We start from the raw sequence: 15,998 nt of genomic DNA on the forward strand, positions 1-15,998 counted from the left end.
ACGTTGTAATCTATCAAACTGTAAACGCAAACGTTTAAGAATTAAATATGTCTTACAATTAATGTAGTGTTTATTTCTATTGTTTTTCTTCGACGCAGGAAACACGTATTTTTTTAGATCAAAATTTCTTCTTAAAACCTTCTACGAATCACCTCATCAGCGTAATAGAACAAGTCGCAGCTCAAATATGCAGGGTCTACTCCCTCCTCCTGATATACAGTCCACACAAGCACACCACAGACTGCCATTTTCTTAGAGCTAGTACGCTACAAACGTGATTGATGTTTTCCAACCAGGATCCTATTCAGACGAGTTAACAATGCATTTTAATGCACGCGTTACAAATAACAAAATACTTAACGTAATTATTGGATAAGAAGGTAAGTTTTATGAATATGGGCCTTGGTTTCAAGTGTAGAATTAATATATGCCATGCATTCTTGTTCCAGAAGGGCAGTGTATTAAACACATACGTTGTTATGTATTTGTAATACCAAACGTTATTATTATATTACACCGGGCTCAGGATTGATCTTATTTATGTGCATAGCTGTAATAGCTGTATATTATCCAAAGGTGTATTTTTAATACCAGTAATAGTATTTTGATTTAAGACTGCGGGTTTAGCATAGTTGGTTTGTGGTGTGCAGTGTTTTTCCAAAGTCAGGGACGTGGGATCACATACATATGTTATATAATTGTACCACTGCGCAAAGGTTTTCATGTCTAACTACATTCAATTAACTTTTTTCTGATCTCAAACAAATAAATACACACTTGACTGGTTTCGTTAATGTAGCATACCCATATATTGTGTACCTTTACCTCTATCTAAATGATCTTTCAAATAAGAAAATACAAGTTGGTGTTGGCCTAAATTTAGATATATGGTTTGGAAAGAGTGATTGTAACCAATCATGTATAAATTGTCCTAAAAGTATTTATCTAAACCTATTAGAATGCTAAATAGAGCACAATTTACAATTTTTAAATTTACATTATACATTTTTTTTTTTTTTAAATAGTAATTCAAAACTGAACTTTCTGGTTTATTGAATGCAATTTTTGCATTAAGACGCACGGCGTCGCTGCTGTCAAGCAATACTGTTTAATTCTTACTGAGACGAGAAGCCCGTCCCCTTGCAGGGACGGTCTGTACTCAAGACAAAGCAGTAAAATTGGTGTCTCTCCGTCATACTGCTACAGGAACAACCAGTCACCTTGGATATAACTAGTGGGATATTATATACATCTCAACCAAAATCGTTAATGGGCCTTTGTGTGCTGATTTGTTCTGTAAAAAGGATTCTGACCACATTCTATTGGATTTATTCATCATGAGGAACATAGATCTTGCAAGAAAATGGGAGCATAGGAGGATCCTTTTGCATTTTGCTATTCTATTTTGCTTTTGGAAAGGGGTTTCTGCGCAACTACGCTATTCTATTCCCGAAGAATTAAAAACTGGTGCTTTTGTTGGAAATATTGCCAAGGATTTGGGGCTTGACATTAGAAAACTAGAGGATCGCAGATTTCGTATTGTTTCTGGATCGAACCAGCAGCTATTGCAGGTAAATCAAAAGACTGGAGTTTTGTTTGTTAATCAGAATATAGATAGGGAGAAACTGTGTGACAGAAATAGTAACTGTTTCATTAACCTTAAAACTGTTGTAGAGAGTCCGCTAGAAATGCATTATGTTGAGATTGAAATTACAGATATCAATGACCATTCTCCGACTTTCCCAGACAAAGAGAAGCGCTTGGAAATTGCAGAGTTTACTCTGCCTGGAGCGCGCTTCCCGTTAGACGGTGCGCGTGACCCTGATGTTGGTGTAAATTCATTGCGTTTTTATCAGCTAAGTAAAAATGAGCACTTTGAGTTGAACGTAGAGGACCGTAGCGATAATAGTAAAATTCCCGTTTTAATATTGCAAAAACCTCTAGATAGAGAAAGTAGCCCAGAACACAATTTGCTTCTGACAGCATTTGATGGTGGAAAGCCACCTAGATCCGATTCAATCAATATCACTGTATCTGTTGTTGACATCAACGATAACCCACCAGTGTTCGACCAGCAAGTTTACAAAGTAACTTTACAGGAAAATGTTCCAATAGGCACCTTTGTAATAAAAGTAAAGGCTTCAGACTTGGACGACGGTCCTAATGGAGAGATAGTGTACGCTTTTGGTAGCAGCGTTATGACTGAGGTCCGCAAACTGTTTAGTTTAGATGTTAACACTGGGGAAATCAAGGTCAAAGGAATGATAGATTTTGAAGAAAAACAGGTTTATGAGATTGACGTTGAAGCTTCTGATAGAGGCCCAGTTCCCATGACAGTAAACAGTCGTGTTATTGTACAGATTACAGACATGAATGACAATACACCGGAGATAGAAATAACCTCCTTGTCAGACCTGATTCCCGAGGACGCAAATCCTGAGACAGTGATAGCACTGATCAGCATTGTAGACCACGATGCTGGTATTAATGGACAATTCTCCTGTAAATTAACTGAAAATATGCCCTTTGAGTTAAAACCATCTTTTCGGGAGCATTTGTATTCCTTAGTCACCAAGGCGCAATTAGACCGCGAGTTTACTTCTCAGTACAATATTACAATAATAGCTAAAGACCTTGGCAATCCGTCTTTGTCGTCTTTTAAAACAATTACAGTGAAAGTGTCGGATATTAATGATAACAGTCCGAGATTTACTCAAGATCCATATACATTTTACGTGCTGGAAAACAACGCACCCGGAGCTTCTATTTTTTCAGTAAGTGCGTTTGATCTGGATCAGAATGAAAATGCACGTGTATCGTATCATGTCATGGCAGATCAAGTTTTGGATAAGCCCGTGTCATCTCTTCTTGGTATTAATTCAGATAATGGAAACGTCTATGCGATAAGAAGTTTTGATTTTGAAGACCTTAAAAACTTTACATTCAAAGTGTTGGCAAAAGACTCTGGAGTGCCATCACTCAGCAGTAACGTCACGGTGAATGTTTTTATTCTTGATCAGAATGACAATGCGCCCGTAATCTTGTCTCCATTAATTAAAGATGGATTTGCTGAAGCCGTAGAGACAATCCCACGAAATGTGAAAACAGGCTATTTCGTAACAAAAGTCAGAGCTTACGATGCTGATATTGGAAACAACGCCTGGTTGTCGTTTTCACTGCAACAAGCTACCGATCCTACTCTTTTTGATTTAGAGCGCAATACAGGAGTAATCAGGACACTTCGACGATTAACTGAAACTGACGCCACTGAATACAAACTGATCATAGTGGTGAAAGATAGTGGAAACTATTCCCTTTCTACCACCGCAACAATACGCATAACAACTGTCGAGAATACAGAGGCATTTGCATTTTCTGATTTCAAAAGCAATACCAAACAGCAAGAAGGAAATAACTTAACTTTTTATTTGATAATCACTTTGGGTTCAATGTCCTCATTGTTTGTGGTGAGCATAATCACCCTGATTGCTATTCAGTGTCACAGACCAAGGGATTATATAAGCACCAAGTACTCCCGCGATACAAACTACGCCGAGGTTAGTAGGAATGGATCATTGTGCCATAGCTACCAGTACAGAGCTGCAGAGAAACAATTTATGTTTGTTGGACCTGCAATGAGTATAGGATCTGCATCAGGCGTTGGAAATAACAGGAATACCCTAGTTCTCTCGGAGAATGGAAGGATAACTTCTGGAGAGGTAAGTGAGGTTGAGATGCCGGCAGGACATGTTAAAGTATATGTATATGTATATGTATATGTATTATTATTATTATTATTATTATTATTATTATTATTATTATTATTATTATTATTATTATTATTATTATTATTATTATTATTTAGTAGTAGTAGTAGTAGTGGTAGTAGTAGTAGTAGTGTTGAAAAGTACAAAGAAAACTTAACCCTGTTACATTTTAATGTTTATTATTTTCCTTATGTTTATGTTGTATTCTTAAGCATTCAGTTTTACAGTGTAATGGCTGTATTGTTCAAGGAATACCGAACTTTAGACAGTTGTTGTAATTACTATAACAAGGGCAAATGGTACAGTATGGGTCATTTGGGGTGGTGTTGACGACGGTGGAAACCGTTGTCTTTTATATGTATGTTATATAGTAAGTCCTTATTGTTCTGGACATACGTATATTTGGAGCTGAATGTAGAAGTGGCGGCAGCAAACACACATTTTGCACCGTAGATCTGCAATCACTTCTTTTAAATGTCCTCTCTTTTTTATCTGGGTAAAGAACATTATTATTATTATTATTATTATTATTATTATTATTATTATTATTATTATTATTATTATTATTATTATTATGTATAATGTAAGCTGGAAGAAACACGACTTTAGGATATGAATGTATGCAATGTAACACAATTGTTCATTGATACTCATGGTGTCGCTGCTGGCCAACAATATGGTTCTGAAACATGAAAATATCTCAATCCACGTCACATCACAGCCATCCGTACACGGCAGCTCTACAGGGTTTACTGTTTTCTCAGCTTCAGACACAAAGAACACAGCAATAGGACTATCAGGGATTTTACTTCATCTGAAACCAATCAGAAATGATTAAGCATATTTGATCTTAACTACTTGGATTACGACGATCTAATACAGGAATATTCGGACGGTTTATACCAGCAATTCCCAGCCAGCGGGGTATTTTTTTTTGTTGGTCATGTTTAATATAAGGTGGGGTTTTGGATTTCCTATTCTCAATTTCATTGTGCTATCCTGGTTTTGGAACAGGGCTTCTGCGCAACTACGTTATTCAATTCCTGAAGAATCGGATCATGGCACTTTTGTTGGGAATATAGCTCAAGATCTGGGTATCGATATAAAAGAACTAGAAAATCGACGTTTCCGTATCGTTTCAGGATCGAAGCAGCAGCATCTGCAGGTAAATCAAAAGAATGGCGTTTTGTTTGTTGATCAAAATATAGACAGAGAGGACATGTGCGATCAAAACCCTGACTGTTTAATAAGTCTCAAAATTGTTCTTGAAAATCCTGTCGAAATTCACTATGTTGACGTGGAAATTGTTGATATAAATGATCACGCTCCGGCATTCTCTGAAAATGAGACACATTTGGAAATTGCAGAGTCTTCTCAGATAGGAGCACGCTTCCCTTTAGAGAGTGCGCAAGATCCAGATGTTGGTTCTAATTCTCTTCGTTGGTATCGGCTAAATAAAAATGAACACTTTGAGCTGGCTGAATATAGCAAAATCCCAGTATTAGTACTGCAGAGACCTTTAGACAGAGAGCAGAGTGGAATGCACTATTTGATTCTTACAGCACTGGATGGTGGAAATCCTCAGAGATCTGGTATACTGCAAATAACTGTAACTGTTCTTGATATCAATGACAATACGCCGGTGTTTGATAATCAGGTATATTCTGTAGATTTGCAAGAAAACACATCAAGGGATACCATTGTTTTAAAATTAAATGCATCAGATTTGGACGAAGGCCTCAATGGTGAAATAATGTATGCATTTGGAAAAAGCAACAAAGATACAGTGTCTGAACTATTCAGCATAGATAAAAACACAGGCGAAATCAAAGTGAAAGGGTCAATAGATTATGAAGCAAATAGTGCGTTTGAGATTGATGTCCAAGCTACTGATAGGGGCCACGTGCCCATGGCAGTGCACTGCAGTGTAGTTATACACATTATAGATGTTAACGACAATACACCAGAAATAGAGATTACCTCACTGACAAATGACATTTCTGAGGACGCATCACTTGGAACTGCAATAGCTCTGATTAGTGTTGCTGACCTCGATTCTGGAGTCAATGGTAAGATTGTCTGCAAACTATCTGAAAATGTTCCATTTGAGTTAAAACCATCTTATAAGCACAATTTGTATTCGTTAATTACAAATGCACGATTAGACGGCGAGATTACTTCTCAGTATAATATTACAGTAACAGTACAAGACTTGGGTTATCCTCCTCTGTCATCTTTTAAAACCTTCTCAGTGACGGTTTCTGATGTAAACGACAACAAACCACAGTTTCCACGAAATCCATATACGTTTTACGTTCTTGAAAACAATATGCCTGGCGCTTCCATTTTATCTGTAAAGGCGTTTGATCTGGACCAGAATGAAAATGCACGAATATCATATTTAATTCCGGATATCCTCATTGAAAATAACCCAGTCTCATCTTTTGTATCCATTCATTCTGAGAATGGGAATGTCTATGCCACGAACAGTTTTGACTTTGAAAAGCTGAAGCAATTCCAATTCTACGTCATAGCAAGCGACTGCGGTGTGCCATCACTCAGTAGCAACGTTACTGTAAACGTTTTTGTTCTTGATCAAAATGACAATGCTCCCGTGATCTTGTCTCCGTTGCCAAAGAGCGGATCTAGTGTTTCATCTGAAACTCTTCCTCGAAATGTGAATGCAGGATATTTGGTTACAAAAGTCAGAGCATATGATGCTGACTTAGGATATAACGCATGGTTAACGTTTTCACTGCAAGACGCTACTGACCCAACATTGTTCGGAGTAAAACTGTATACAGGAGAAATCAGAACACTTCGCCGTCTTACTGAAAGTGATGACGTCCTTCAAAAGCTCACCATACTTGTAAAGGATAATGGGAACATTTCTTTGTCTACAACAATGACTTTACACATCACGATTGTCGAGGATACAGAGGGCGATATATTTTCTGAGCTCAAGGGAGCGTCCAGTAAGTCAGAAGAGAAAGATATCACAATTTACCTAATAGTAACACTAGGATCAGTTTCATCATTATTTGTTATCAGTATAATCACCCTGGTTGCTCTTCAATGTTGTAAACCCAGAGGTAATTTTGTTAGCAAATATCCTTACAATCCTACTTACGCGGAGGTCAGCGGAAACGGTTCGCTTTACCGCAGCTATGAATACAGAATGCGTTCAAATACTGTCCAAAATGATTTGGTGTTTGTCAAACATGATCTAAACGCTGGCGCCTCCTTGGATATTGGAAGCAATGGAAACACACCGATAATCGCTGATACTGGAATGAAACCGTCAAGAGAAGTAAGTTCAACTTAAAATCCTTATATCCACCATAATATATGCATTGTAGTGTTTGTGTTTTTTTGCATTTTAATTTTATTTTCCCACTAAAACAATTCCAATGATCAAGGTTTTTTTGTCGATGTATACATGTTTATATTTTTTTGCACTCTTGTATTTTTTTTATGAATCACTTGTACAATAATTCATCCAGTCACAGAACTACAGTTAAACCATTAGAGTTGTTTTCACATGCCTCGATTACCTCTACTCTTATACTATTTAATAATATTTTAGCTACAGCTGTCAAAGATTAGTGCTAATCAGTGGTTATGTCAATAAAATGTCACAATTAATATTTTGATTAAAATTGGTGGTATGGGCACAGTTGTTTTCTTGCCATGGTGTGTTTTATTTTTTTTGACAGACTAAATGCCATATTTACATTGCTTTATGTTGTGTAATTATCCAACAATTAAAGTAGGACTTAATCCAAAGGTGTTCCATCACGACACTATACAAAAAGAAAAGACTCCTGTCCAACTTCATGCCCAATATAAAAACTAAATGACGAAATACATAATAGTGTAGTGCAGAACGAGCATGGATACATTCAGTACTAATGTTTTTTTTTTTTTAAATAAGAAAATAAAAGAATGGATATCATACAGGTAACATCTATATTGATGTATTTCGAATTTCCTGCAAGCTCAGGGGTGTTAAAAGGTAACTAACCGATCACTAGACTGTGATGATTATCAAACTGTGCAATAATTAAGTTAATCGGTATTGCTGAATTGTCTACGTTTACAGAGTCATTATATAATTGAAATGCAATGTTGCACAGTGACGCGCGGTGTCACTGCTGCCTAGCAATACTCTTTAAATTCTTACAGAGATGAGAAGCCCTTCCCCTTGTAGGGCCGATTTAAACACGAGACAAAGCTCTAAAATTTGTCTCTGTTCTGTCGCAGTATGAAAGGGAACCAGTCAGTTTGGGTGTAGACCTCCGTGATATTCAATTATTTGATTTATTTGGTGGATATGTACTGATTTACATTTGTTGTGTAAAACGGACAGGATTCTGATCAGCTTTTAATGGGTGTATTCGCCATGAGGAACAGAGGTTATGGAAGAAAATGGTCGCATAAATTGATCCTTTTGCATTTTGCTTTACTATTTTGCTTTTGGAAAAGAGCTGCTGCGCAAATACGCTATTCTATCGAGGAAGAATTAAACAACGGTGCTTTTGTTGGAAATCTAGCCAAGGATCTGGGGCTTGACATTAGCAGACTAGCGGAGCGCAGATTTCGTATTGTTTCTGGATCGAACCAGCAGCTATTGCAGGTAAATCAAAAGAATGGGGTTTTGTTTGTTAATCACAATATAGATAGGGAGAAACTGTGCGATAGAAACAGTAATTGTTTCATTAATATTAAAACGATTATAGAGAATCCTCTAGAAATGCATTATATTGAAATAGAAATTTTAGATGTAAATGATCATAATCCGAGTTTCCCAGACAAAGAGAATCACTTGGAAATCACAGAGCTTACTCTGCCAGGAGCGCGCTTCCCGTTAGAGGGTGCGCACGACCCAGATGTTGGTGTTAATTCACTTAGCTTTTATCAACTGAGCCAAAACGAACATTTTGAACTGGATGTAAAGGATCGTGGCGATGATAATAAAATTCCTGTTTTGGTATTAAAAAAACCTTTAGATAGAGAACGTAACACTGAGCACAATTTGCTTCTGACAGCCTTTGATGGGGGAACCCCAGCCAGATTGGGTACCCTCAACATCAGTGTAACTGTTCTTGACATTAATGATAATGCACCTGTGTTTGACCAAGAGTTTTATTTAGTAACACTGGAGGAAAATGTGCCGGTAGGCACTTTTGTAATAAAAGTAAATGCCACCGATTTAGATGACGGACTTAATGGAGACGTTGAATACTCTTTTGGTAACACGCTTAGAAGTAAGTTATCGGAACTGTTTCTCTTGGATAGTAACACAGGTGAAATCAAGGTAAAAGGATTTATAGATTTCGAAGAAAAGGAGTCTTATGAGATTGATGTACAAGCAACCGATAAGGGTCATTCCCCATTGACTGTGCACTGTAGTGTTGTTGTACAGATACAAGATGTGAATGACAATACACCGGAGATTGAGGTAACTTCCTTGTCAAATGTTATTTCTGAGGATTCAAATCCTGGAACAGTGATAGCTCTGATTAGCGTTACAGACCGTGATTCTGGTACTAATGGACAATTCTCCTGTAAAGTAAATGGGAATATGCCCTTTGAGTTAAAATCATCTTTTCGGCAGAATTTGTATTCCTTAGTAACGAAGGAACAGTTAGATCGCGAGTTTGCTTCTCAGTACAATATTACCATAAAAGCCAAAGACTTTGGCTACCCTTCTTTGTCATCCTATAACATTTTCACAGTCATTGTTTCTGATATTAATGATAACAGTCCAAGCTTTACTCAAGATCAATATACATTTTACGTGCTCGAAAACAACGCACCCGGAGCTTCTATTTTTTCAGTAAGTGCGTTTGATCTGGATCAGAATGAAAATGCACGTGTATCGTATCATGTCATGGCAGATCAAGTTTTGGATAAGCCCGTGTCATCTCTTCTTGGTATTAATTCAGATAATGGAAACGTCTATGCGATAAGAAGTTTTGATTTTGAAGAACTTAAAAACTTTACATTCAAAGTGCTGGCAAAAGACTCTGGAGTGCCATCACTCAACAGTAACGTCACTGTGAATGTTTTTATTCTTGATCAGAATGACAATGCGCCCTTAATCTTGTCTCCATTAAGTAAAGACGGATTTGCTGAAGCGGTAGAGACAATTCCACGAAATGTAAAAACAGGATATTTAGTAACAAAAGTCAGAGTTCACGATGCTGATATTGGATACAATGCCTGGTTGTCGTTTTCACTGCAACAAGCTACCGATCCCACTCTCTTTGGTTTAGAGCGCAATACAGGAGCAATCAGGACACTTCGACCATTAACTGAAACTGACGCCACTGAACACAAACTGATCATAGTGGTGAAAGATAATGGAAACTATTCCCTTTCTACCACCGCAACAATACGTATAACAACTGTCGAGAATACGGAGGCATTTGCATTTTCTGATTTCAAAAGCAATACCAAACAACAAGAAGGAAATAACTTAACTTTTTTTTTGATAATCACTTTGGGTTCAATTTCATCACTGTTTGTGGTGAGCATAATCACCCTGATTGCTATTCAGTGTCACAGACCAAGGGATTATATAAGCACCAAGTACTCCCGCGATAGAAACTACGCCGAGGTTAGTGGGAATGGATCATTGTGCCATAGCTACCAGTACAGAGCTGCAGAGAAACACTTTATGTTTGTTGGACCTGCAATGAATATAGGATCTGCATCAGGCGTTGGAAGTAACAGGAATACTCTGGTTATTGCAGACACTGGAGAGGTAAGTAGTTCTTATATTCAGATAATGTGCATTTTAATCTCAGAAGTCAAAAGAGGTTTTGAAACAAGTGCAATGGAAAAGTCACATTTTCTGAGGGAAATATGTTTAATGCTTGAGACGAAATTGAGTTGCAACTAATTTATTTATTACTCATTTTCACGTTTATGAATGTTTTACTTTTCTCAGAAAATGTGCTTTTGCACTTTTTTTTTCATAATAGTGGTCCTGTTGTATTATTACTATTGAACATGTTGTGAAGTAGGTTTTTACTTTAGTATCTTTAAACATATCTGGTATGCAAAACCTTTAATGCGTTTAATGTGAACAGTTCAGGTTTTGGAAGTGTCAACACAAAACATACACCTTTTAGAGGATGAATATACTTTTTATAAACTTCAAAACCTGTTATAAAATCATGGGAAGAAGTTTTATTCTGGTCCATATTCACAAATCATTTACCTCTATATACCGAGTCATGATGAAACCTTTACATTTTGGTTGCCCGCTTCACCATGGAAGCATTTTGAACATTTGTGTTTAAAATAGTCAGTTTTGGCTATACTTTCACAAAGGCAAAAGTTTTTGTATTTCCTTTTCTTTCTGAACTTTTTGTACTTTAGCATACTCAATTGATAATGATTGTGTAACATTTTATAATATGTATAACTTGATTAAAGATTATTCTTTGCCAAAACAAAACCCCGGAACTCTTACAGCACTTTGTTGGGGTCAGTATCTTGAAAGGTGATTTATAATTGCTAAAGTGCTGATAGCTATGTTTTTTGATATAAAAAAGAAGCTTGCATATGTTGCAATTTCCTTATTCTATACCATTAAAGGCAATCACTTTCTTGTGGTAAGAAGCTATTCTCTGCCCATGTTAAGTATCACCTTTACTGGTGGTGACGTATTTATTCTTGATCAAAATGACAAACTCATCAGTAATATTATCACCGTTACCAAATGATGGATCTGTGTTTGTTTTAGAAAACATCTCCAAATCACAGGGGTTATCTGATAACAGAGATTAAAACATAAGATGCTGACCTTAGTTATAACTCTTGGGTTTCGTTTAAACCTACCAGTCAATGGGCTTCAACTTGATCGCTAGTCAGAACACAATGATGGTTTACAGATACTGATGCTGCTATACATAAACTGGTAATCTAGGCACGAGATGGAGGCCCCTTCTCGCCCACTTTCAACTACACTGAGAATGAATATAGACGTGGTTAATACTATGGAGGTCTATGCCCAGTTGCTGACAGTTTCAGACAATGATCCACAAAAACAGACAGCCCTTCTTAAGTAACTTTTTATTTAATAATAACGTTACGTACTATTTCATATTTGTTTGCAATCAGCATAATAATGCTAAATCTAAAACTAAATCTAACCAGACTCCATTCTTATTTTAATTATGGAAATGCTAGCAGGTGTGGTTCCCTTTCAATTTGAAGACAACCACCACTTACATTGGTTTGCAATATTCCTCCGCCTCGGGTAGGTATTTCTGAGCTCTCTATACCAGAGCTGCAGATAGGCCCCTTCCTATGAGGACACACTCGGTCCCGCCTACCAATGGAATAAAACCGTCACTCGCAGGAAGATCCTCCTCCTTTTCCCTCTCAAGATGGTAAGGTAAGACCTCTATGTCTAGTTGAGTGTGAATAAGGACAGAGCATCTCAAGTCAAATTGAGTCTTTCCTGGAATCAACGACTTAAAAGACAGAGTCCTTTCTGTCTTTCAGTGGCCTCCTCGCTTGCATGGTAGGTCACTCTTTTTTACCTGTCTATTGTATGTGAGTGACTGTCTTTTCTTCTTGAGAGCACACGTGTCATCCTCGGGGCTAGGCCTTGCCATATCCCCACTATCGAGTTGACCTCCCAGTCGCGCTCTCCTCCACAGGGCTAGGCCTTGCCATATCCCTGCTGTCGAGTAGACCCTGCTGGCCACACAGGCCCACCACCTTGGTGAGTCGGGCCTTGTAAACAGTGTACTCTCTCTTCCTTTACTTTCTTCCTGAATATGCGTCCTCGTGAGGGATAGGCCTTGCAATATCCCCGCTGTCAAGTTGACCTTCCAGCCGTGCTTCCCTCCACGGGGCTAGCCCTTGCCGTATCCCTGCTGTCGAGTAGACCCTACTGGCCACAAAGGCCTGCCAACTCGGTGAGTTGGGCCTTGTAAACAAACAGTGTACTGTATTTCACCAGGTTTATTGTCTGCTTAAACTCGCCAACCACAGCTTCGGCGTGGGTACCCCTTCCCCTGGTACATGCTATGCACTGACCAGTGTCTGTGTGTGTGTGTGTGTGTGTGTGTGTGTGTGTTGACCATGTGGTTAATGTAGGCACATTGCGTAGAGGCCTCCTCTGTGCTGCAGTACAACAATGCACTCATAGCCCGTGATACTATCATGTCGGAGCACAGGTGCTTAGTATAAGCGACACACGCTGCCCAGCGCCTCAGTGGTAGTGCACAACAACGCTGCACGACTCAGTGTGTGCGGTGCGCGGTTCGCACAGTGCACATGTGCATACATGCTGATACCTCTACCACTTTAGTGCGATTACACACGGTACGCAGTTCACATAGTGTATGGTACCTGATATGCACAGCACTTGGAACGCACAGTGCAAACAGTGCATGTGGAGCACGTTGCGCTAGTTGCATACGCACTAGTCAACCTACACACAGTGCTGCGCAGTACCCAGTGTAACAGCGTACTCGACACAAGGTACGTAAGGTTAATACCCTTGCTGCAACACCAGTGGTTGTATACACTACGCTGACAATTCCAGTGTTCGACTCAGTGTAAGCAGTGCCCCAGTACTGATGCACAAGGCCAGGCCTATGACGGGTTTTCATCCCTGCATGGCCTGCAAGGCCAGCATCCTGCAGGAGGATAAGAACACCCTCTGCAAGTGCTGCTTGGGCGTACCACATGCCACCATGGCCCTTGAGAGGGATGGGGCATGTAGGGTCTGTGAGGTTCTTTAGCCCCGACTGAAGGAGGCCCGGCTAGAGAGAGCCAAAGGGGCAAGCTCTGCGTCCCCTACGGCCGGATCGCCAGTGGCTCAGATCGCCCCAGAAGACCTGTCCCAGGAACCCCTGTCGGGTTTTCCCAATGCACAGGTTGTCTGCAGTCGCTTCCCATCTCCACAAGCGAGAAGGGTGAAGCTCTCCAAGCAGACAAGGGACATTATGGACCTCAAGGCCCAGATGACCCAGGTCCTGGAGCTCTTGGCTAGACAGGTGCCACAGGCCCCTTTCCAGGTCAGACAGCCCCAGTCGCCATACCCTCCCTCTCCCATGGGAGTGCAGGAAGAGTGGGCAGGCTCAGCTGACACAGGACATGTTGTCCATAGTGGCCTCGGGTGACAGGGCTTCTTTCTCCTTGGAGATGCAAGTGGCTGAGACCCTTGCCGAGGAAGAGCCTGGTTCTGAGAGTCTCAGAAACCAATACCACCGGCTCCATTTCGGCACTCATGGGAAGTGCTGACTCATGCCAGCGGTTGAATCATGCTGGTCTGTTTTCGGGATGCAGGCACTAGCTTCCCGCCCCCAGAGGTTCCCAGCCTTCACAGATTTTTTGGAGGAGGTACGCTTCTCCTGGGACCACCCGGCCTCAGAAAGCAGACCACACCGCTCTCCTCCTTAGAAGGAGTGGCCTGGTGGGATTCCCCCCAGTAGACTCCACCATTGCTGCCCTGATTAAGGCCCCACCAGTGGGTGGTTTCATTAAAGACCCAGTGTACCCAAACCTCCAATGCAGGGTAACAGAGACACATTTAAAGCGAGCATACTCAGCAGAAGCGCAAGCGACTCACTTGGCTAATACAGCGTGTGCTTACTGCGTATTTGAACGGTGTACTGGTGTGGCACCGCTCCCCGAGCCTGTGGCCATGAAGCTGTGCCTCCTCTCCAGCACACTGCTGCAAGTCTCCGTTCTCCAAGGACAAGCCCTTGGTCTGAGCCTGGCTACGGCTGTCTAAAACCAGGGTCCCTGATGCGGATAAGGCCGCATTGCTAGACGCACCTATATCCCTAGGTCATACATTTGGGCCAACTGTGGAGGAGATATTGTAAAGATCCCACCGGGAACTTGAGGCGTCCCACCAGGTGGCCGCATTGCTCCCTCCCTATGCCATATACATATACATATACATATACTCCAATGGAAGAACACAATATTATATTTAAGTCATTTTCTGTTTCAGAATAGTGAAGTGAGAGACTGAAAGGCAGGAATTCAATATTTGTAAATGCATGTAAATACACTAGTGTTTGAGTACACAAGGTCTTTCAGTGCAATTGTTTGCACATTTTAGTATTTCTGGATTAAGATAGTGTATCATTCAAAAGATATTGGATCTACTTTGTAAATGCAGATGCCAAAACAAGTTTTAAATAATAAAGACAATATTTTTTATATGAGGGTTGTGGAGTTTTCTTTTTCACTTGAAGTATTAAGATAATCAACACTCTGTGCTGTGCAGTGTTTCAGAAGCTCATTGTTATTATAAACACATTGTTATCCTTTTTTACGCCATATTGTGGGATTCCAGCAATATCATTCATAACTGTAATACACTAATGGTGTGTTGTCGAGTAATACTAAATGTATAAAAATTCTTTTCATATTCCTTAGAATTAGGACCTCCAAAATAAATAAATACACAAATAAATAAATAAATAGATAAATAAATAAATAATAGGAAACATACACAATTAACAAAAGAGTGTTATAGAAGAAAAAAAGAGAGTTTTTAAAATAAGTAATTTTTACCTATTACTATTCTAATACTGTAAATAAGGTAGTGCAGAGTCTCTATTACTGGGAGTGCGCTTTCCTTTAGAGAGTGCACAGGATAAGGATAGTGGAATAAACTCTGATGCATTATACACATTAACCTCAAGTGAATATTTTAAATTACATGTAGAACCAAGAAATGAACACAGTAAAATACCTGTTCTGATAACACAGAAACAGATATACAGGGAATATCAACCAGTTCATCTTTTAATTTTAACAGCAATTGACAGTGGTACATCACATACATCGGGGACACCTATCTTTGAAAAGCAGATATACTCAGTTAGTGCTCTTAAAAATTCAATTATAGGTAGCATTGTGATTTACCTTAATACCACTGATACAGATGAGGGGAGCAATGGTGATATACGATTTATGTTTGGGCCCAATACATTAGACAATGTGCGGAGTGTTCGGTATACATACAAACTATGAAGAGATAAAGATTGAAGAGTCATTGGATTATGAAGATACTACTTACTATGAGATTGAAATTATAGCTGAGGATTTGGGACAATACCCAATTGCTGCTCACTGAAATGTCATGTTTGTAATAATAGATGTTAACAACAGTGCGCCTATGATAAGAATTGTCTCTCTTTCCAACCCAATAAAGGAAGATATACCTTTTGATACTGTAGTAGC

The 15,998-nt window shown here is 39.3% G+C and overlaps 1 protein-coding gene across 3 annotated transcripts in view; it reads left to right on the forward strand.

Moving 5' to 3' along the window:
- Window positions 1-15,998, forward strand: part of LOC121324950 (protocadherin alpha-C2-like) — an 88,759-nt gene that overhangs the window by 6,050 nt on the left and 66,711 nt on the right. The window contains exon 1 of one of the 3 annotated variants that reach the window (XM_041267168.1): window positions 1,195-3,719. The exons of 1 other annotated variant lie outside the window; for it this stretch is intronic. In XM_041267168.1, coding sequence (XP_041123102.1) covers window positions 1,338-3,719 — 2,382 coding nt within the window. In that variant the 5' untranslated portion in view covers window positions 1,195-1,337. Of the gene's footprint in view, window positions 1-1,194; window positions 3,720-4,550; window positions 7,078-15,998 lie in introns of those variants that run through there. One more of the 3 variants, XM_041267170.1, reaches the window with a different exon arrangement.

The sequence above is a fragment of the Polyodon spathula genome, chromosome 12 (genome assembly GCF_017654505.1).
Source record: "Polyodon spathula isolate WHYD16114869_AA chromosome 12, ASM1765450v1, whole genome shotgun sequence".
Classification (NCBI taxonomy): domain Eukaryota; kingdom Metazoa; phylum Chordata; class Actinopteri; order Acipenseriformes; family Polyodontidae; genus Polyodon; species Polyodon spathula.